The sequence below is a fragment of the Copadichromis virginalis genome, linkage group LG15 (genome assembly GCF_057382275.1).
Source record: "Copadichromis virginalis isolate Kocher_CV1m ecotype Utaka linkage group LG15, C_Virginalis_male_GT1.1, whole genome shotgun sequence".
In the NCBI taxonomy this organism is placed as follows: Eukaryota; Metazoa; Chordata; class Actinopteri; order Cichliformes; family Cichlidae; genus Copadichromis; species Copadichromis virginalis.
In genome coordinates this window covers 37,961,929-37,985,261 of record NC_140632.1, presented here as the reverse complement: position 1 = coordinate 37,985,261, position 23,333 = coordinate 37,961,929, and the positions used below count along the sequence as shown (strand labels likewise).

Sequence of the window (23,333 nt, the reverse complement as noted above, 5' to 3'; positions counted from 1 at the left end):
ATTTTCTCCAGCTTTCTTGATGGATGCTGCTTATCTAGGAGGACAAAGGTTTAAAGCTTTAGATTAAGGAACGAAACTCTGTTGTTGACGCATGTTAACCACACGCAGGCACACGCAGATCCCAGAAATCTCGCCTACAATGTAAATCTTGGAAAGAACTGAAAAAAGGCACCTCAGATATGTTTGAAGTTTGAAAACGTGATCTAATTCTTGTTTAACTTGTGATATAAGTGAACCAAATAAAGATAAATTTGGATGGAAGTCACATTACCCCTTCATAATATCCCCACAGGGCTTCCTGATTGGCGCTCGACCAGAAAATGCCTGCGAGCCCATCGAACCCCCGCCGAAGGAAAACTTGACGGGCAACTTCATCGTCCTCATCAAGCGGTTTGAATGCAACTTTGACATCAAGGTACCATATTCACACCAACGATCACACACAGTATATTACCCCAGTTATTGTGTTTGAGTCCTTGTCTGAACATCTCTAGTCCTGTTGTTAAGGTGCATACCCGAGCAGATCCTGTGATATTCTAATTGCACTGAATGATTTTGACTGCTTCCTGTGTGAATGCTCATTTAAAGCACTGAGAGCAACAGAAAACGCACGCTATTTCAGCAGCTGTAGACTGGTCAGGGCCCTGCCACTGTGTGCTTCACAGCGCATTCGTGTCAGCAGGTGGTGTTTCTGAGTGGATTCTTACCAAAACTCCTAGATCAGCTCATCGGGGCAGAAAAACAGGAAGAGGCCATTTCCCTAAACACAGTTTCCTGCCTCTTTCTTTTCCTCCTGCAGCTTTGTGATACCTGATGTGTGGAGTTGAAAAATGTTGGTTCCCAAATGAGTTTCCCAAAAGAGGCCTGAGAGCCGATCCTCATCAGTCAAGTGTGTTGGGAGCATAGTTGTTTCCCTCGAATGGTAAAGCAGAGTTAGAGTAATGTCAATCATGTTGTAATCCTGACCTGTCAGTTTAAAGAGGAGAGGGAGCTTCTAAACTCGGATAAATCCAGACTAATCTATGTAATAAAGCTGCCCCCCTGGAGTTTTCTAGTTGACTAGTAGCTGCTAATTCAATGGATTAGACTACGAGTCGATTAAATACATTTCTGGGGTTAAAGAGAATGTGATTAAGCTTCATGTCGCTGCACCGAGCATCCAACTGGCTACTTCATGTGGCCAGCTTTGGGATAATTTATTGTTTTTAAGCTCAAATTGGCTTGAGGGGGCTCTATGTCATCTTTTAGCTTTTTAAAAACCCACATTTGGGGTTTCCTGTCATGTGTAACTAGGAGCTGCTGATAACGTCGCTCTGCGACTGACTGGCTTGAGTGTCCATCAGTGAGGTCACTGTTCGTCCTGTGACCAACCGACCAATCAAAAGTCCCTCTGTCCTCATTGACTGTTTGGGTGACTGTCAGGGGGAAGAGTGGCCTACAGTGACTCTGGGTTTAAGCTGCTTTTAAATGGCTCAGGTTTCGAACACATTTTATTGATTTGCGCAGATGTGGAAAACTATTCACCAGACTTTATTCCCTCCCACATAATATCCATCTGTAAGATGAGAGCCAAATACAAATCACAAACATTATGTGCCCTTTTTTCCCCCAGAGGTCTTGAGGACACATTTTTGCTATATGAGTTTCCATAAAGACGTTCGTCAGGAACAGCATCTATCCTGAATCTCTGCCAAAAACTTTACGGTTCCTCTCTGAATAAAAAAAAACATCAACCTTGACATTAGAATAGCCAAGAGTAGTCATTAGAATAATTTGGCATTTTACTATTGATGGGGTACCCTGACCTGACTATTTTGGATGATCTGTGCCCAAATTAAGTTTTTAAGTGTTAACTCTGATATGCCTCACACTGCCTGTTGCTCACAGATTTGGAGTAGCAGAGAGGAGAGAAAAGAGATGCAGCATTAAGATGAGTAATGGGCTAAAGGAGAGGAAGGCATGCAGCCTCTTGGCCTCTTGTTCCATTTATCTGTCTCATTTTCTTTTTTTCTTGTACTGTTACCTTTTCCATTCCCCCCTCCTCACCCTCCCCGCTCTGCCTTATACCGTCTGGGTTGTGCCTTTTTATTCATTCAGTCTCACATTTCCTGTTTTCTCCCCCCTCCCCCCCCCTTTTTAAACTCGTTTTATTTTCATTTGCCATCTCTCTCACTTTTTCTCGCCTGCTATTGAAACTGTTGAGCAGCCATCAGCCATGTAGCCTTATAAGGTCTTACTGCTACACACACACACACACACACACACACACACACACACACACACACACACACACATAGAAACATGTTGACAGACAGGGCAGTGAGGTGTTTCCTGAGCTGGATTGTAACCAGACTCCACATAGTTGTGTGTCAGACACACACACACACACACGATATATACACAATGCACATATTCTGCTCCATCATAAGCTGCCATTTAACCCTCTGTGACCCTCCTATGGAGCAGCTGAGATTTTTAAATTAATTATGTTTTTTTTTTTTTAACCGTGTGTGTTTCTTGAGAGACTGAATCATCAGCCATTAGTCATAATTAATTTTTTTTTAATTTTTTTGGAGCTGCTGATATTTCACAGCTTCTTCTGATTAAAGTGAAATTATTATTGTGTTAAAGCTTCACTAATTCTTGCCATCTTCCTTTAAGCCAGAATTTCCCTTGTCCTTCCTAGCTGCCAACTGTGCATCCCACCACGCTTGTCAAGTCAAGTCAAGTCAAGTTTATTTATAGAGCACATTTAAAAACAACCAAGGCTGACCAAAGTGCTGTACAGTAAATACAGATAAAAATACAATAGAACACAATTTCGTAATAACACCTCGCTGATAAAAATAAAATAAAAATATATAAAACAAATAAATTAAACCTTTCTAAAAGCCAATGAAAAGAGGTGAGTTTTAAGAGCGGTTTTAAAAGTTTCTAGGCTTTTGGAGAGTCTGACGTGAGGAGGTAAACTGTTCCACAGTCTGGGTGCAGCCACAGCAAACGCCCTCTCTCCCTTTGTCTTTAATTTATACCTGGGAACATCTAAAAGCATCAGGTCGGCTGACCTCAAAGATCTCCTGGGGCGATAAGTACTAAGGAGTTCTGACAGGTAAGAAGGTGCAGTGCCATTTAAAACCTTAAAAGCCAGCAATAAGATTTTAAATGTCAAACAGCATCACAAACAAAAAAAAAAAAACCCAGTGATGAGTACAAATACTAAAGCTGCTGTACTTGGTGTCCCTGATAACATAATAATAATGAGTATGCCACCAAAACACGTATGATTTGACTCATGCACATGTTGTAATCATGTTTGTTGACATCTGTTCCATAAAAAGGACAAAAATATACATATATGAAAAATATTCATAAGGAAAGCTGTGGATGGATGGAGGAAAGGAGTTCTGATTCTTGTTGCTATAACCACATACTTACTATTTATAATAGTTTTAAACTTTACAGCAACACCATAAAGATAAAGGCTAAAACTAGTGAAAACTAATAAAGCCCAATTTGATAATTATGAGAGTAAACAGACATTTGTCAGTAATCTCTGGGTGTGGGTGTCGGGGGAGGTCGTCTTTATGTCTCCTACTCTTTCTTTATCACCTCTCCAATCTCCTTTCCCCCCCTCAGTCTCGCTCTCCCTCTTTCTGTGAGGTCTCAATTCGACCTTAATGATTGGTCATCTACACCATCATCACTTGGAGACACACACAGACATGTGGCTTGCCCCCTCCCCTTAGCACTCTCTCAATCACCCTCCCAGTTGTTTCTCTTTCTTGCATCCCTCCCTCCCTATCTCTCACACACACACACACACACACACACACACACACACACACACACACACACAACCTTCCACCCTTCCTCCCTCTTAGCCGGGCTCAGTTCCCTCCAGAAGCTGCAGGGAAACAAAGGAATAATAGATTCCATCTTGACTGAAACCAGGCGCTCATCTGTGGGGGTGTGTGTCTGCATGTGTGGGGTGCAGGGGTGTCACCCCTGCATGCCTGCAGTTTCGTCCTATTGCCCTCTATTTCTTTGTCCTTCTGCAGCCTCCTGCAGCTATTACACCTAGCCATTAGCATCCAGTGATCAACAGCGCAGAGTTGTAATGGATCCTGTGGCAGTAATGCCAATAAAACAGACACTCGAACACTTAACCCTTCGTCAAGCGTTAGCACCTCGTGTGTGTGTGTGTGTGTGAGAGAGAGAGAAAGGGAAGGTCGTAGGAGTCTGTATTGAAGCAGGATCGGAGATAGGGAGGGGTGAAGGGATGTTAACAGGCATGCTTGCTCATCGTGTGTGTGTAAGAGCAAAGCATTCCTCCATGGCCTTTTTTTTTCTCTTTCTTTTTTGTAAATAAATCTCCAGAGAGCGAGGGTTTGCACTTCCTGTGGACTGGGATTCTTTGAGGTGGTGTGGAGCCCCTCATTGGTGACCTTTCTGGGAGGAGGAGAGAGAACGGGACAGGAAACTCTATACCCTTTTCCTCCCCCTCTCATCCATGAGCATCCCCTCCTTTTTTCCCCCCATTTCATCCTTTGCTGAATGACCATCCATCCCCCCCCATTTCCCCTTCAGTAACACACACACACAACAAGTCTGTATATGTTGCGATATAATATTCTAGTTATGTAATACAGACTCTTCTTTTACTCCTATAAGCTGTCCTTTTGAACAGTCAGTCCCTCTGCTGCCCTCTGTGTGATTGTTTTCTGGTTTAAACGGTTCCTACTGATCCAGTCTGTGAATGTTTTCGCTCTTATCTGGTTTTGGGTAATGTTTGTGCAACAACTATGGCAGGTAGAGCTGACAGCTTTCTGTCTGGTGGAAAATTCCCAATCATTGACCTAAGTCGTGCTATGATTCATTCGAAAACTTACCGCTCAAAGTCAACCATTCAGTCTGGTGCAAAAGCTCTTTGTTCTGTCAGGAAGCTGCTAAATCCAGGCGATAAGATTACACATCAAACATTAAAAAGCCTCTTGCTACCAGAGTTTAGTTAAACATAGCCTGTAACCCTGTACTGATGTGATTCAAGAGCATGGTTGGAGAAAACTGGCATATAATTAGGGCTCACATTGTTACTTTACTAATTGTAACTTTGGTTTGTTGTTCATGAACTCAAAAGTCATTAAAGAGTATTTTTAAGAAATAAAGGAAATTGGCACTAAAGGTTTCCTCTGAACATATTACATCTTCCTGAATCAGGATGAGTTCCCAGAGCATGTTTTTGTTTTAACCCATATCCATGTAATTCTACTTTTCAATTTCTTACATGGTTACTTTTTTAACTAATGCAAAGTTTTTTTTCTTACTAGTCTGAATAGAAAACTCAAAATCAAAGCCAAAGTTGAGTCTAACAATCTTGTAACTCTCAACAGTGAAGTACTGTCTTGAATTCGGGCATGTTTACGCTATTAATCCCTATAATAAAAACATTTGTAATGGATTTGTCTTCCTGTTCACTGTCACATTAAAAGCTTACACTGATTTTGAGTGGAAATGGGTTGTACAGAGTAAATTCGGCAGATGTTTTTATGTGATCTGTGTCGATGAGAAGTTACAAAGTGCTTATTCACCAAGTCAAAATGTTGCTGCAGAAATCCAGTGAAGGAAAAGCGCGATAAACGGGTGACCGGTTAAACTTCATCGCTTTAGGCACAGTCAGATCATCCTAAAGATGCTGACGGGCGACCCCCGGTACCACGATTGGTTTCTAGGGAAAAATGTGTATTCCCCAACAGTTTGGTGAGTGGTTTCTGTAACGACTTTCCAATAAGCTGGCACATTGGTGTCACATCACCTAAGCAGTTTCTGGTGCGTGCCCCACATCTGTACGCAAGTCCAAACATCTTTGTGTCTGCTAGTCTTTTTTTAAATTCTATAACAGTCATAACACAGCTCTCATTCGACTTATGCACCCCAACTCCAGATTGTCACTGCCGGCATACCTGCTGCAGAAAACGCGGTCAAAAACTGTTGCGCTTCACTGAATGCATGAACCTCTTCCTGTATAACTGCAGTAACTCGAAAGATAACGGCTTCCTCCTGTCCAAATGCACAACAATAGAAACAAACAATTAAATGGCTCTTACACTTGCTGAAGGTTGCTGTCTGTTATTAGGTGAAAGTCAGTCGTAAAGATGGACTGGGGAACCTCCTTGCGATTTCTTTGGTTGATTGTTGCCATGGCTGCCCGTAGTTTGATTACAGATATTAAAGAGGCAAACTTTTCTGAAAACACTTGCTAGCTAACCATCGAGCTGCAATGACTTGGAAACATAAATGGAGAATGTTTGCCTTCAATAGGCACAACTTCCATACCGCCTCTTCTGTACAAACTACATCAGTCACAGGGAGGGTTTTAATGCAACACTGTATCCATGTGCCAGTCTCCATGTGACAAATCTCACCTTGTAACAGCAACCCATCTGCCAGCAGGTGAAGTCTCTCCTTAAAGACCCTCCCACTTGGTTACCAGGGGATTGCTGACTGATCTTTAGCCCTGTGTGGCTGTGTGTGGAATAACACAGTCCATGTATTCCTGGATATGAGTACAAATATAAATACATTGAAAAGTCACAGTTCCTGACTTTTCCTTCAACGCCACAGTCAAAGTTGGTTAGCACTGGTTCTGGTGGCTAGTAATTCCCCTCCTAACCTTGCTTCCCACATCTGCCTTACAGTAAATACTTTTCAGTGCACAGCCTGTTTGTGTTGCAGTGACCTCACAGCCCCCAAGCCCCCCCCCCCCCCCCCCCCCCCCCCCCCAACACACACACACACACACAGAGTCTTCAGTCTTTATTTAAACAATGATCTAGCTTCCTGCACACACTCACTCAGTCTTATGACAGGGCATGACTATGGCTGACTGGATGTATGACTAGCTCGTGTGTGTGTGTGAGAGGGTCCTGGTTTTTTTTGTTTTTTGGAGCTTGTTTTATATCCATTGCAGTTTGTTGCGGCAGGAAGCTGCTTAAGCTGCAGATCCATTTATATTCACATATAAAGGAACTGTAATGCACTTAATTGCACACAAATGGACTAATTTAGAGAGCTGATTTGGCTCCATGTTTCAGTCATTGACCTTTGTTCTCCTTTTCCACCTTTCTAGTTACAGGTAAAACTCTACACACATTTATACATATCTGTATTAATACAAGCAGCTATTTAAAAAAACAACAACAACAACATCCAAACATACGTGTAGTTACAGACAAACACACTTCAATACCTTCAGTTCAAACATAGTCTCTTTCAAACCCAGGCTTGGATTGCACAAATTAAAGCTGTAATGTGTTATCAGCGAAAACATGGCCCCACCCTGCAGTTTGCAGATTTATTGAACTCTTTATCTAATCGCTAGTCTGGACCTTGAAACTAAAACCCAGCTCTGCCCAGCATTCCTCTGAAAACCCGAGGGGAGGGAGGGAGAGTGAGATGAAGGAAACCTGAGGAGTTGAATGAGATGAGGGCAGGGAGGTATAATAAAGGCATGAGAGTGGAAATATCAGCAAAGGGGCTGGGCATTTCTGAAGAAGCTGGCCATCGGGGTGATATAACAAGGGTAATGAGGGGGGAGAGGAGGAGGTTAAATTTAGAGAAGAGAAAGTGATGGAAATGAAAAATGTGGTGTTTTGTAGGAAAGGGATGGGTGGGAGGAGAAAACAAGGAGCAGGAGGGGAGAAAATGGGAGAGAGGCAGTTAAGAGCAGAGAGGAAGAAGGCAGTTAAGACCTGATTTGGAGCTGCAGTAATGGGAAGCTCACATTTGCAAAAAACTTGCATTGTCCAGCTTTTAAAATCATTTAAGGCAAGAAATGTGAACAAGATGTCCTGTGCTGCTCAAACTCATTTACACAGAGCTGAGGTCAAGACTGCTCCATGCAAATTTAGCGGCTCCGAACAAGCTCCACGCTGTCGTTGACTGCACGAGACACGAGAGTGGAAGTCAAATAGATAAAGAGGCAAAAAGCATGTCTTCAGTATAAGAGGAAAGACAAGTCAGTGTTGTTGCTGCAGGACCGCATGCAGTGCTGGCAGCAGATAGATAAGAGTGAAGATGCAGTAATTCTTCACACGCACACGCAGTGGTGATGCAGCAGTAGTTAGTGATGCTATCAGCAGTCTCTTTTGTGTTAGAGATCCCAGTATGTGAGCAGAAAGAAGGCCGGTGTAACTGCAGCACAGCGGTATATACTTGGCTGTATTTTCTTTTCTTGAATCCTGCAAAAAATATGAATAATTTTTTTAAATTCATTTTTTTGTGTATTCTGTGACATGCATGTAACAGAACACATTCCTGATAGCTTTGTAAGGCAGCACAGTTTGGTGTACTGTGTCTCTCTTAGTGTCCAAACAAGTCAAGTCCAGCTCTGGCCAGTGTTTGTGCACCTTCAGTCAGCTGAGAGCTAGAAGAGAGAGAGAGTGTGTGCTTTTACACACACTCTCTCTCTTCCGCAGTAATCGAAGGTGCAGTGACCTGTAGTAGCAAGCTACTTTGAAATACCTTTTCCACCATTTTACGGTTGACTGGAAACACGTTTCTTTTCCTTCCCTCACATTCACACAGTCGGATTCATTCACAGGAAGCAGCTCGATACGAGAGCAGAATTCGGCTGCTGTTGGCCTCCAGGTGGCTTCAGCCTTCCTGCTTGAAGGTCAAATAAACTCTTAAAGCTGATGAGTCCGGAAGAAAGAAGACATTTGCAGGGAAATTTAAATTGTTCAGCTTTATTTGCATTCATCTGCGTCATTTGTTTTGATTGCAATCATTGATTGGATAAACACTCAAACAATTAGGCGATCTATTAATTTATTCAGCAGTGTTGATGAGAGGAAAATACCAGTCATTTGCTGGTTTCAGGTCCTCAGCTTCGAGGATTTGTTGCTTTTCTCTCTTGGAGATATTTTTCAGTGACATCTTTGGACGGTAGTTGGTTGGACAAAAGGACCAGTCGAATCTTCTTATGGTCAGAATCTTATTAGATCTACTTTTAGAAAAGATTAAAGAAATAATGAAGGCCAATATAAAAACTTCAGTAATGATGAGAAATAAAGATGGGAATTCATTAGAATTTGGTGGTTCCATTGTGAATATCTCTTATTGATTCGATTCCTTATCGATTCTCAGTGGGTTCTCATCGGCTCTGCTCGCAGAAACACTACCATCGCTAAGAATCATATAAAAGACATTACATTTGTACAAATTCATTACACGCTGTGGGTCAAATGTTTGTGCATGTTGGAGGTATCTGGAGCGTCTGGCTGCTGGGCTGGGGTTAGCAGTCAGTCAGCTAACGTCACTCTGGGTTCTTGGCTAGTTTAGCGTTAGCATGCTGTTTGTCCAGGTACTTGCAAAGACTCAAAGTTGTGTTAGCAACAAAATGCAGCTGTTTCTGTCGTGGATGCAGTTTCCACGTTACCATTGTGCTCCTGTCCTTTATAAATTTCATTTATAAAGACAAGACTAAAGATTCCAAGGAATTAAACTACTAGAAGAATCGGTTCTTAATTCCCTAATGCTCAATATATTGCTTTGTCTTTGATCTAATTATATTAGAATCCATCATCAGTTCATGTGCATGTTTCACATCTGTATTCATTTTAATACAAATTTCTGCCTTCACTGTGCGCTCGTATGCCACATTGTATTTTAACCTCCTGGATCTTGTTAAGTTCACTCGCAGCGCTCCAAAAACAGCAGCCTCTTAAGTCGAGTTTAATCAGCCTTTTTTTTAAAAAGCCATAATTAGTCAGTTTTACAAATAAACCTTCACCGTCTGCACTGCTGCCCAGTTTAGAATTGGTTCGATGTGCACCACGGGGTGCCGAGAAGAGAAAACATGCCGCGCTGCGCTTTGTTTGGAATCCAAAGTGTGCTGGTACAAGAAAAGAAAATGATGTGAAGGTTTTGGAAAGCAGAACCGGGGGAAAAAATGACCAGAGCTAGAAGTTTCTAGAGCCAAGTCATGCCGTCACATGACGACAAAAAAATGAAGCGATACCCTTCAGAATCTACACTTGCCCTCTCTCTGTTTAAGTTTGCAACTTTTCCTACATTCTAACCAAATTGGATGTTTTTTGGAGTGATTTGATGCTTAAGTATCATCGCACGAGGATACCTGCTGTTATGATCATCCTCCACAGACGTTTGAAAAAGAACAGAAATCATCATTTATCTCTGTTTCTCATCACATTGACTTTTACTACGAATTTCTGTTTTTCTATTATTCCTAGAGGCTTCTTATTTTCTGCCTCCTGTCGTCACCTCGTCTCACACACACACACACACACACACACACACACACACCTCTCCCTGTTTCTCTCCTTCCTCTCTGGAATGCACTGAATGTCCTTATCTTTGCCCATGCAAACACAAGGGTGAGCCAGCAGCAGAGGTTGAATTCCTCTGCAGATCCCAGGCCGACTGGCTGCACCACAAACTGGCATCTAGACAGCCTACAAGTTAAATGACTCCCTACACGCACTGAAGAATGCTCCGTAAAGACGAGACGTAAAGCATGACCTACTTGTTTATCTTTTGGCCATATTTTTGGCGTCTGGCAGCTGTTGCACTTTCCCATTTATGCAACTTCATTTCCAGCAACCTTAACTTAACAACTGAACCAGAGACATCCTCATAATTTCTATCCTGCACATTAGTCTGCCCTGTTAAAACCCAGCGCTTTCATTATACATGATGCATCTTTGGCCCCACACAGTTTGGTTGGGAGATTCAGAAGTGTTATGCTGCTAACTGCTAATGTGGCATTAGAGCTGCTGGCCTCAAGTGAAGATGACGAACAAGCTACAGAAATCACTTCTTTCAGGCTAAACATATTTTTATGAGCACTTTGAGTGTAATGGTGGCTTTCAGTGATGTTTCCTGTTGATAAATTGGTCTTAAACGTGTCCAGAAGAAGTTAATCCATCACATAAGACTGAAAATCACAGCTTTGTGATATGAACCAAAGTCACACACACACCTAGATGCAGTGTCTTGTATTCCGCTTCTCCAGACAGCTTTCCTCCAGACGCTCGCACACAGGAGCCATTGATACCTCCACACAATGCAGCCTCAGAGGCAAACACATGGAATCACAATGCGGCGGCTGCCATACACGCAGCTTTTACGTATGCTTGTGCATAAAATTACTATGACAAGGAACACACAAAAGACAGAGCTGCTCAGTGTTGGTGTCCATGCAGGCCACAATAACACACACACACACACACACACACACACACACACACACACACACAGGTCTTAATGGATTTGCTTGCATCATAGCGGAGTACAATGCTTGTCTAAAGAGCCCTACTTGAACAGCGCAGCTGGCACAAATACTCACGACCAATCATCGCTCAGATTAGTATGAGCGGCCCACCCCACCCCTTACCCCACTCCAGACGACTTTCAGATATTTTACACTGTGGCCCAAAGTCCTCTCTTTCTGTTCTCCTTCATGTTTCAGGTCACATGCTCTGACTCATTATTCACATCAGCAGTTCTTCAGTGGCTTCAGGTTGCGAATCGTATTTAAGAAAAATAAACCTGCGTTCTTTGCTTTGCCAAATATATTGTCTCTGCTTAGGCTCCATCATCTGCCAAATCCTTAAGAATACTGAGGGGTGAGCTGGATAGCAGGGACTATTACTTTGTCCCACAGAGAAACTTTCTGTCTTGCCAGTCATCCTCTCACCCACCTAAATATTGCAAACCAAACCCCACCCTCCCCACACCACCATGGTAGTTGTGACTGCCCCCAGCAGGACAGCACAACCAAGAATTGCAGATAGATTTAGTTTTGTTCCACTCTGCTAAATGAGATTATAAATGTATTTCTTGAGGAGCGGCAGCGCTGTGGCTGCTTTAGCTTCCATGACTCCCTCAGGATGTTACGTCATCTGACGCATGTTTTTTCCCCTCTAACTTTCAGAGGAAGCATCTACTGTCCCACTATCTCTGACCGTGTCAGAATACCTAATGATTCACTCTAAGATTATATCGTCACATCCCGTTTCCTTCACCACATCAGCCACAACAATGGCCGTACAGGATACTGTAGCCCATAAAAGCTGCCTCACAGACGAAAGATCGCATTACATCAGTTTTCCCCACATCCCCTAATGCAGCACACATGACTGCTGCAGGAAGGTTCCCTATTTTACTCTGTCTATTCATGTTTTGTGTGTGTGTGTGTGTGTGTGTGTGTGTGTGTGTGTGCGCCTCACACCTGTTGCATCTAGCAACCAGAGGCATTATGCCTGCTCTTTCCAACCATGAAGCTGTGCTGATTGTTAAGATGTTCTGCTGTATTGAAAGCGTGCGGTTTTCAGAAAATTATTTGTCCGTGTTTGAAATGTTGTCTGCTGTGTAGACTCACAAGTTTGTTTTATCAGAATCGGCTTGTTTGGCCCAACGCAAGTCTGTCTTTTTACCTTTTGACCTTTTAATTAAATTCAAAGTCTTGACCAAATAATATAAGAGTCTGGACAGACATCATAGTGATAATCTACAGGAGGTTCTCATGTGGTTTGTATTTCTGATTTCACCAGACAATTAAAGTCTAGTTTACTTTCTCTTTTTTTCTTGTTTTAAGCTGATGTCTCATTTATAATTGTTAAACCATCTAAATAAGTAACCCTTTAGAGTTCTGGATTGTCAGACGGGAGACAACCCAGAGTTTTTGGGGTCGGCCTAAACGATGGAGACTATCTATTCTGTGTGTTTGACTAAATGCTAAAAATCTTTGTCCAAAGTAACTGCGCAAAGCTGGCAAGTTTTTGGAAAAACCCTGGCCTGGGACATTTCTAGATTATGAAGAGGGGAAAAAAAGGTTTCAGAGCATAGCTGCTGCACTGACCTACGCAGAAAACACGTTACACACTAGTGCAGGCGTCTGTTTTGTAGAAGAGGTGGGCGGGTACACATCTATGATTAATAAGAGTGTGATGAGGGTGGGATGTTTATGCAACACTTTAAAAAACATACAAACGCATGATAATAGTCTTTGGCTAAAGGAAATGGCCAGTACTGTCTCAGCCTGGCTTAAATTAAAGAATTGCATGATAACGAATATCTGTTTTCAAACTCACAATATTTTCAGGATATTTGTGACGATGCAGGAAAAATCTGAGTGACCTTTTATTGCAGTTTGCAGAGCTTTTTTTTTTTTTTTTTTTCTTCTTTTTTTTTGTTTTTAATTTAAAAAAAAAGGTGCCAGCAGCAGGATTATAGTGTAGTAGGTAATAGCTAGTGTTTTCCCTGGAAACTTTAAGTAAAAGTATAAAACACCTGTTTTATTTGAACAAAATAAAACTTGGGAAAAAAAAAAGCCACCCGTGGGTGGCACTTTCTAACCAGCTGGTTAAAGCCCTGCGTTTCCTCCATATTACTGCATCAGTGATTTCCATGCACTGTTTGCTTTTCCCGTCATATGGATTCTAACTTCTGAGTGATGCAGTCATGCTTGGTTGAGTCATTTGTGTACGTTTGCATCGCACATCAGCAGCTGCTAGCTGCCCGCCTGCATAGGCTGATTGTACTCAACTGTGTTTTTTGCCTCATGGTTTCCACCTTCAGCAGGAAAACCTTTCAAGTCCTGTGTTTTGATGGAGACTGTTGAAGTCGCTTCCCTTGTAGGGGGAAAAATAATCATCATTTGACGCTGAAACGCAGCTCTTACTGTCAGACATGCCCGGGTTTGACTCGTCGTTGCTCACACAATATCGCGACATGACAGTTTTGCATCATGTAAGTTTATATTGGTATTAACGCGGATTAGACGATATAGATAAGATAAGATAAGATAACTCTTTATTGTCATTGCACAGTCATACATAGTACAGTAGTACAATGAAATTGGAAAAACTGTCCTACGTCGGCACTACATATAACACAACACGACACGATATGACACATCACAACGTAACAAACAACACAACACAGTATATTAACTTAGTATAAAAAAGAAGAATAAGTGTATGTGTATTGCACACTGTTATTATTGCACATTAATTATTATTGCACCTTGTTATAAATATAAATATTATTGTTATCGTTTTAAACATTGTTACCTCCCCCTAAAAAGTCCAGGGAGGTATCCAGTCAGGTCAGCTATTTGCATTGATCAGGGCTATTGCCCTGTTGTAAAAGCTGTCCTTGAGTCTATTTGTTCGGGACCTCAGCAGCCTGAACCTCCTGCCAGACGGCAGCAGCTTAAACACCCGGTGTCCTGGGTGTGTGCAGTCCCGTAGGATGCTGCGTGCCCTCTTGAGACAGCGAGTGCTGTATAGGTCCTTCAGGGAGGGAAGAGGATGTCCAATGATTTTTTGGGCCATGTTGATGACCCTCTGGAGTGCCTTTCTGTGTGCTGTGGTGCAGCTGGAGAACCACACACCGATGCAATATGTCAGCACACTTTCAATGGAGCAGCGGTAGAAGACGGTCAGCAGCTCCTTCTTCAGGTCCATTTTTCTGAGGATTCTCAGAAAGTGGAGACGCTGTTGGGCCTTCTTTAAGACCGCAGAGGTGTTAGAGCTCCATTGGAGGTCTGTGTCTATGTGCACACCCAGAAACTTGAAACTGGAGACCCTTTCCACGCACTCCCCGTTGATGCTGACAGGCTGCAGCTCGGACTTCCTCCTTCTGAAGTCAACTACCAGTTCTTTTGTTTTGGTGGTATTGAGGTCCAGGTTGTTGTCTGCACACCAATCTGACAGCCTCTGAACTTCAGCTCTGTATGCAGTCTCATCTCCCCCTGAGATGAGCCCCACCACAGTGGTATCATCTGCAAACTTGATGACTGTGTTGTCTGGGTGGGAACTAACACAGTCATGTGTGTACAGAGTGTACAGTAGGGGACTCAGTACACAGCCTTGTGGAGAGCCGGTGTTGAGGCTGAGGGCTGAGGAAAGATGAGGCCCCACTCTAACTCTCTGTACACGGTCTGAGAGGAAGTCTCTGATCCAGCGGCAGGTGGTGGAAGGAAGTCCAATTTCCAGCAGTTTATCTATTAGTCTGTCCGGGAGTATCGTATTGAAAGCAGAGCTAAAGTCAACAAAGAGCAGCCTGGCGTAACGGCCCTGCACTTCCAGGTGAGAGATGGTGGTGTGGAGCGTTGTAGCAATGGCATCTTCAGTTGATCTGTTAGCTCTGTATGCAAACTGGAGCGGGTCGAGTGTGGGTGGCAGGCAGGACATGATGTGACGTCGGACCAGTTTCTCAAAGCACTTCATTATAACAGGTGTTAGAGCAACTGGTCGGTAGTCGTTGAGGCTGCTAATGTTAGTACGCTTTGGCAGTGGGACAATTGTGGCTCACTTTAGGCACGGCGGGATGCAGGACTGGGACAGTGAAGTGTTGAAGATCTTAGTGAAGACCCCAGCCAGCTGGTCTGCACACTCTTTTAGGACCTTTGCGGTTACCCCATCTGGTCCGGTGGCCTTCCTGGGGTTCACTGCCCTCAGTGTGCGCCTCACCTCATATTCCTGCACTATGAGGCTTGGGCTGCTGCTGTCCGATGTTTTTGCTGCTGCTGCCTCTGGTCATAGTACATGCCTAATGCAAATAGTTTTTAAAGATTTACATTGCAAAGTATTAATAATTGTCCAATTAGAATTGAAATGCAAAGCTTGTGTTTGTTACTACATGTTGTGTTCTTACTTATTCTTGATGCCTGATAGTCATGGCTTGTTTTTGTTGTAGAGCACAGAAAAGCACCTGTAGGGTATCAGATTGAACCATGTTGGCTGTTTGTTATAAATAAAATAAGAAATTGTAGCACATTTGAAGCAGACCAGGCATCAGGACACAAAGCCATTCCAGTCTAAATATCTTTTCTTTTCTTTTTTTATTCGTGCTGTTCATCTGAGCCTTGGTTGAGAGGGCCGCAGGCAGAGCATTGAAGCCCAGACTCCTCTCTCTCCCTGTCCACTTACTCCTTCTCATCAATTCCTACCAAGACTTTCCCAAGCCAACTGAGAGATGCAATCTCTACTAATATATGTAATATGTTTTTGTAATTACTATTATGGGTATCTTCACATCATTGGACTCTCATATGGTCTTTAACCTGTAGCCATTACAAATACTTTGTGGCTTTCTCTGTGCCCCGTTTCCCATCGTTTCCTTGGAAGCTTCCTATTTTGTATCTTCAGTTAAAGCTCATTCAGTGTTTATGCTGCTTGTCTTTCTAGAGAGTGAGCCACAAAAATGTTGAGCGGTACCACATGCTTCATGCTGCTCTGTTAAATAATGAAAATCTAATTTGGTCACAGTATATGACAGAAACTGCTGTTATCACATATACTGCTGTCACTTTTATCCACCTGACCCCCACCACAAATTTTTTCAGATTGACAATCGGATGAAAACGGTTTTGCCTTTTGTTTGTTTGTTTGTTTGTTTGTTTGTTTGTTTGTTTCAGGTCCTCAATGCCCAAAAAGCCGGCTACAAGGCAGCCATTGTTCACAATGTGGAGTCGGATGACTTAATCGGCATGGGATCCAACGATGGTAAGATGCTCCTGTTATCTAGTTCAGTGCTTTAATGGGTGCTTGTTGGGTGGCCAAACAGTCTGAACCTCCTTTCCTTTTTGGATGTCTGTCCTGTGAAGCTAACAGCTCAGTAATGCTAAAATTTGGGATTAAGTGTCGAAGATCAAGGTCACGCAGATCGCTTTTGTATTACAATATCATAACATGTTACACAAATGTGTGATAGGACAGAAATAATGAATGGGTGAATTTTCATAGCAAGAAGATCAGCTTCACTCTGCACAAACACTTCTCTGGTCTTTGTTCAGCAGCATAACTCAGCAGCTGGTGAACCTTTAAAATCTTTCCTCACCACACTCCCTGCCGGTGGCTGATGCCCTCAGACGTCGGTGCGTTGGTGGTTCTTGGTGTCTGGGGCTGGGCGCTCATGTATGTACCGGCTCACTCCTGGTGGCCGTTTGGCGGGGCCTGGCGCCTGTGGCCCAGCTGGGCCCCGCCAAGCGGCCACCAGGGGCGTGGGGCGCCCTCTGGGCCTGGGGCCCGGTCCTCTCTGGCACAGCTGGCTGCCGGCAGAGCCCGCGGGCACATCACTGCAACCCCCTCTGGCCTCGGCTCCGTGGCTGCTGGGTGACCTCTCGTTTGGGGCTCTCCTCAGTTCTTCCCAGGAGGGTGGCACAGTTGCCCCCCTGGTGGTCCTCCTTGGGTCCTCGTACTCTGGGGCCTCTGGATTTCTGGGGCCTGGATCTCCTCCATACCTACTTCATGCCCTCGGGGACGGGGCTATGGCTCCCCACACTCCCTAGCAGATCATTACATGGAGAAACCTTTTGAATACAAGCGTGCTGATGCACACAGGTGTACACACAGGTGTTCACAGACACAAACTACACCTTTCTTGGCTGCTACCTCAAAGCACATTGTGCGCTGTCGATCTTGCGTGCTGCACAATAACATTTAAAATTTAGTATCTACTGTCAGCTAGTTTATTATGATGGTGTTGTATTTATTATGTTGCTCTTTGTTGTTTGTTTTCTCCTGTTTTTTCTTCTTCTCTTGACAGGTGATCCAGGTGTTTTTTTTTCTTTTTTGTTTGTTTGCTTTTCTTTCTTTTTTTTCTTCCCTCCTTTCTCACCATCTCTTCTCCCCCCTAATTTGTATTTCTCTCCCTCTCTTTCTTTCATTCTTTCTTTCTCCCTGTCCTATCGTCCAGTCATGTCTGTCCCGTTTGCAACAACTGAAAATAAAATAAATACATAAGTATAATAATGGTCAATCAAATGGACCAATATGGCAGGGCCATGATGATCCACTTGGTAAAGTAAATCCACTGGGCATCTTTTTTTGGCCTTCAGACAACAATTCTGACGGCTAAAGATCCAAATGGGACAGGCAGAAAAAAAAAAAATCTTTCAAAAGGATGCATCGATGTTTGCAAACGCTCAGGTGTAAAGTATTTGACTTATTGGGGAAGTTGTTTTCTAATCAGAAGGACAGTGGTTCAAACCCTGGCTCCGCCAACCTGCTTGTCTCAGTATCTTTGTGCAAAATGCCGATCACCACACGTGCCTTAGATGCATCTATCAGCGTGTGTGAACATGTGACATGTGTGTGAATGGGTGAATGAGACTTGAAGTAAAAACGCACTTTGAGTGCTCAGAAAGGAGCTTTAAACGCTGCAACTGAAAGTAACTGAGTAATTCTAGATGTATGTAACTTATCCATTTTGTTTGTTTTGGGTTTTTTTAGTGGATATCATGAAGCAGTTGGTTATCCCGTCTGTGTTTGTGGGCGAGGAGACTGCCAACACTCTGAAAGAGGACTACATGTATGACAAGGGGTAAGCTCAAACCCAAATCTCTCCATTTTCTTCTTCTTGTTTTTTTCTTTTCCTGCCCATCAGTATAAATAGAAGCAGCTTCCTGCTCGGCTCCTCTCACACTCCACTATGAACAATTCTTACTTTCAACACGTAGAGGAGAGCTGGCTGCTTTATAAAGCTGGATCACTCACCGGCCATTCTTTGCTTTCCAGCCAGGAGTTTAATTTGTTGTTACTGTAAAACAAAATGCGCAGCGTGAACTGTAATATATCAAGGGGAGGACTTGTTGCTGCCGATCACATGAGCTCAGAGGTCACAACATTAACGTTTCATTTCTCCACCTTAACTCGGTTGGTGTTTGTGTCAGATACACCCTAATACGTGAGGGTTATTCCCACATGCTGCGCAGCCAGGGAACGAACACCAAACATGGTATTGGCATATTTGCATCAGCGTGGGCCAGTTTGGTTGTTACATATTTGCCTGAAGCACAGATAGTCTGCTGCAGAGAGACTTCTGACTGAAATAAAATGTCATTATGTTGATAAGGGGACCTTTATGTGACTGTCACACAGCTGAAAAGCACTAAAGGGAATCTCCTTAATGTGGCAGCTCACAGCAATGAGCTATAACAGAGTGCTGTTGGTGTAGGTCACAGTCAGCAGCATAATGCGTGTCTGTGAAAAGGAAAGGTTAATGTTTACCTGTCCTGCACCTGACAGCGCTCTGCTTTTCTTTTAGCGGCCACGTGGTCCTCCTGCCAGACTTCAGTCTGCCTCTGGAATACTACCTGATCCCCTTCCTCATCATCGTGGGAATCTGCCTCATCCTCATTGTGGTCTTTATGGTTGGTAAATTTAAGATGTCTTCATTTTAACTCAGGGTTAAAGCATTTTACAAAGGAACAACTAAACTTGTGTAAAGATGGATAGTAATTTGTTGTTTTACTGCCATCGATTTGATGATTAAGAAGTAAAAACAGTCAAATCCACACTGGTCTGATACTGAAAGGGCTTTTTTCCTCGTAAGGACTCTTACTTGCTGTAAAAATAATTCTAAATTATTTTAGGAAAACCAAGTTTTAATCCCAAAACGTTGTTCTTCATCAGGCACCAGACTTCAGCCCAGGTTGAAGTCGTTTCATTTTTTATGTTCCTGTAATAATTAATCCACCAGTATTTGCAAGCTGTTTCATTGAAATGTTAGTTTTAATGCTGAATTGTAAATATTGTTGTTAATCATGAATTTTTGAATTGACAGTTTTACAGAAAAGCAGAAAAAATAGTAAAGTGCATTATTAATTTTAATTAAAATGCCAAATCACATTAATTTACTTCCATCCCTGAACAGAAAGACATTGTTTTCATGGTTGAATGTTATGCTTGATTCATTTTTTTGGCTTCTCAAAAATGTCCAGCGTGTTAGCTCAAATTTTGGTACGAAAATAATAATTCAGTTTATTTGCTTAATAAATAGCAATAACATTAAAAAGTTTTAAACGTGTTTTTGAGCAGTTTCTTGTCTTTATGACAGGTGGTCTAATAAATTTCTTATGCACTGTAAATTTAAGCTTCTTTGACTTTACTTGCACAAGATCTGTGTGTGGTTTGCGCTCATTTTGACAGTTTTGCTCTATTTGTGCTTCGACTAGATCACCAAGTTTGTCCAGGATCGACACAGAGCTCGGAGGAGCCGCCTGCGCAAAGATCAGCTGAAGAAGCTTCCCATCCACAAGTACAAGAAAGGTAGGAAAAGATCAGTGGTTAGCATCGAGGCTTCACAGGAAAATCTCAATAATTTCACTTCCTGGCTCAATAAAGGTTAATTTAAGAGTTCTAGGTGGCTCAGTTTTTTGCTAAAGCTACTGTGTAGCACAACATTATCATTATGCCCATTATGTGGAACAGTGCTACATGTCTGTTAGCAAGGTTTCATTAAGTTTGTTTTCCTTTAGCAAAAAATATTCCAGCATTGTGTTGACTCCCTGAAGCAACCAGGCGTTTACACATCTTTTAGTCTGACCTCTGACCTTCGCGATCTGTAGAGATGCTATCTTTGCTCTTTCGCTCCTTTCTCTCACATGATTCGGCCAAGAACAGAGATGTCATCGATGCATTGCGACACACCACCGCTCCCTGGAGCTCTGCACCTAATCGGATTAATATGGACTTGATTTTTTTCCACAAAGGCAGATTAGAGCTCCTCTCTGTTGAAACTGGACACATGACTGATGGTTTGGAATGTAATCTCAGTCATGCTGGGGGCCGGCTGGGTCGAAAGCTAAGTGTAATTTGGATTTTACCTGTCAGGCAGATGTACAGTAGAGCATGTACCGCTTGTTTGTAATAGGAGAGAAAATGTGATGAAGTAAAAATAGATCTCTGCTTTTATTTTTGTGTAAATATTTGAGTGTTTCATCAAAAACCTCTGAAAGCTTTTTAAGTAAAACTCTGTGGCTTCTCCTTCTTTCTAAGTATAGGTGTCAGGCTGACTATAGCATTGTTTTGAAAGGCAAATCCTCGTTGTGTGTTGGGTAAATAAGTTTGTCTGTGTATTTAGATGTTTGCCGGCTGTGTTACCTCCAGCAGATGTATTTTGCGGGCTGGAAAGCCCCGGACTGCAGTCGTCTGTGCAGGGAAACATCGGGGAGCTTTTGTAGAGAATGGGTGGTGCATAATAAGTATCCCCCTTGCAAAGCTGCTAATTGAGGGGGGGTTGAGCTGCAGAGCTGCTCCTCCCTGCCTGGCAGTAATGGAAGCACGTGCAGCAGACCAGCTAAAAGCAGCATGTGCTGCTCTGGTCACTGTTTCTGTCACGTTAGGCTCTGTGGTTTGTGCGCTGTCACGGATGCGTCTGCGAGCAGTGCCCACTCTGACTCAGGGTTTCCACCAAGCACCGCTGCAGTCACCCTTTACTGCTCAGGCGAGTTCGGACGTTCAGGAAACAGCCTCCGGGGCGGCGTCTGCACGCCTGTCAGCTGAGTCAGAGCGTTTAACAACATGGGAAGGGGACACCAAATCTCCACCTAATCACCTTTTGAGCTCTGCTCTTTGGAGCAATGCTAACCTGGCAAGAAACAAAGTGTCAGGTTTGAGGATGGGAGGGCTGTCGCAGTGGGACAGCACCCCTGTTGTCTGATTTTGTGTTGTTAGGCGGTGCTTACCTCAGGTAAGAGGAAGGCCTCAAGCAGGATTTGGCCTCTGGATTTGGAATGACTGCAGCACTATTTCTGATGTTTGTGTCACGTAAAGGGAAATGGGCTGTTTTTGTAAGTGTTGTGAGTTAGTGATATACTAAGTACATACACCAGTGAACCTCTATGGCTATATGGTTTCCACACAAACCCTCATCTAGAATGCAAAAGCTTGTCATTTATTGATCATTGTTTACAGCAGCTGGTTGTATGTGTGTGTGGGAGGGGTTTAAGCGCCACATTGTGACTTGTATTATTTTTAGCTGTAGCCTTGCTTTGGGACAACTCGACTCCACACAATTCAATGTGATGCTAAGAAAACTTGCATCCTGCACCGTTGCTGAAGTTTTTGGCACCGTGCCTGAACTTCATCGCTGCAACGGTGCAGCTTCAGACTGGGAAAAATGTCTAATGTTGCCCTTCTTGGCCCAAGTTGCAGCGGATAATGCTGAGCTCGGACTCCGGGGTGCTTTGATCAGATGCAGCTTTAGTGAGTGGGAGTACTCTGATGCTGTGTGGCTGTTGATCTTGAAGCTGCAAATCTGAAACCCTGAACGGTTTTGCAGAATATTACATGTTCAGGTGCTTATTTTGAAATGCAGTGGAAGTTGCAGTGCAGAACGTTTTTCTGCAAAGGTTCAGTGGGCATGTTCTCATGTTAAAGGTCTCGTAAAACATTTAATTCACTGATACCTTTTTGTACTTTGTTTAAAGTGCAGTTACCTCGATCATTTCAAAGCTATTAAGGTTTTCGTCTCTTGGCTGATGTATCATTTAGTGCTTCCCTGTCTCAGCTTGGCTACAATAATCACACCAATGTGGAAGCAGCCAGCAAGCCCAAATCGATAGCTTACCATTTACTTCAGGAGGCTTGTTAGTGGCAGTCTTGGTATACATCTAAATCTGTAATGGCTTTGCTGTGTGTTACTGTGAGTCATAGGTCAGGGGAGCTAAGAAATGTAGCATGGTGTGGAGTCACTTTGGGAAGTGGAAAGATGCTTGCCAGCTAATAATCGTCACCGCAGCCTGAGCTGCTGCTGTGCTGGCAGGATGTCTTTCTGCTGATGAGAGTATCTGCTCCCCATCTGACAGAGGAGCTCGCATCGGCAGATATCTGTCCATCACTTCAGCAAATACTTTAGTAGAAATTGATTTGCAGGTTGTAATTTATTTTCTTTACACCTTTGATGGCTACTAAGGGGGCCAGAGTGTGCCAAGAAAATATCCTCCCCACCGTTACACCACCACAGCCAGCCTGAAGTGTTGATGCAGGATTGGATCAATGCTTCAAATTCTGACCCGGCCATCCGAATGTCATCAGACAAGGCAACATTTTTCCAGTTTTCTATTGTCCAGTTTTGTTGAGCCTGTGCAAACTGCTAACAGGAGCGGACCCTGGTGCGGTCTTATGCTTTAAGGCTTGATATGTAGGTGATCTTCTGCATAGCTTGGTAGTAACGAGTGGTTATTTGAGTTACTGTTGCCTTCCTACCAGCTTGAAGAGGCCATTCTCTTCTGACATCAAGAAGGAATTTTCTCCCATTTTTTTCCAGCATCCGTTGTGTGGGGAAAATCCCAGTAGGTCAGCAGTTTCTGAAGTACTCGGACCAGCCCGTCTGGCACTAACAACCACATTTAGAGTCACTTAAATCACCTTTCTTTCCCATTCCCATGCTCAGTTTGAACTTCATATAACTGGCATATAATTGGTTGATTAGATACTTGCATTAAGAAACAGTTGAACAGTTACTCTTAATAAAGTGGCTGTCGAATGTATTTAGACAAAATTGAATATTACAGAGTTTGT

At 43.1% G+C, this 23,333-nt stretch overlaps 1 protein-coding gene across 1 annotated transcript in view; it reads left to right on the top strand.

Moving 5' to 3' along the window:
• The window catches only part of rnf13 (ring finger protein 13), a 40,358-nt gene that overhangs the window by 12,193 nt on the left and 4,832 nt on the right, over positions 1 to 23,333 (top strand). The window contains exons 4-8 of the mRNA XM_085433244.1: positions 293 to 415; positions 16,445 to 16,532; positions 18,261 to 18,351; positions 19,075 to 19,180; positions 19,985 to 20,078. Of these exons, the coding sequence (XP_085289370.1) occupies positions 293 to 415; positions 16,445 to 16,532; positions 18,261 to 18,351; positions 19,075 to 19,180; positions 19,985 to 20,078 (502 nt within the window). The remainder of the gene's footprint in view (positions 1 to 292; positions 416 to 16,444; positions 16,533 to 18,260; positions 18,352 to 19,074; positions 19,181 to 19,984; positions 20,079 to 23,333) is intronic.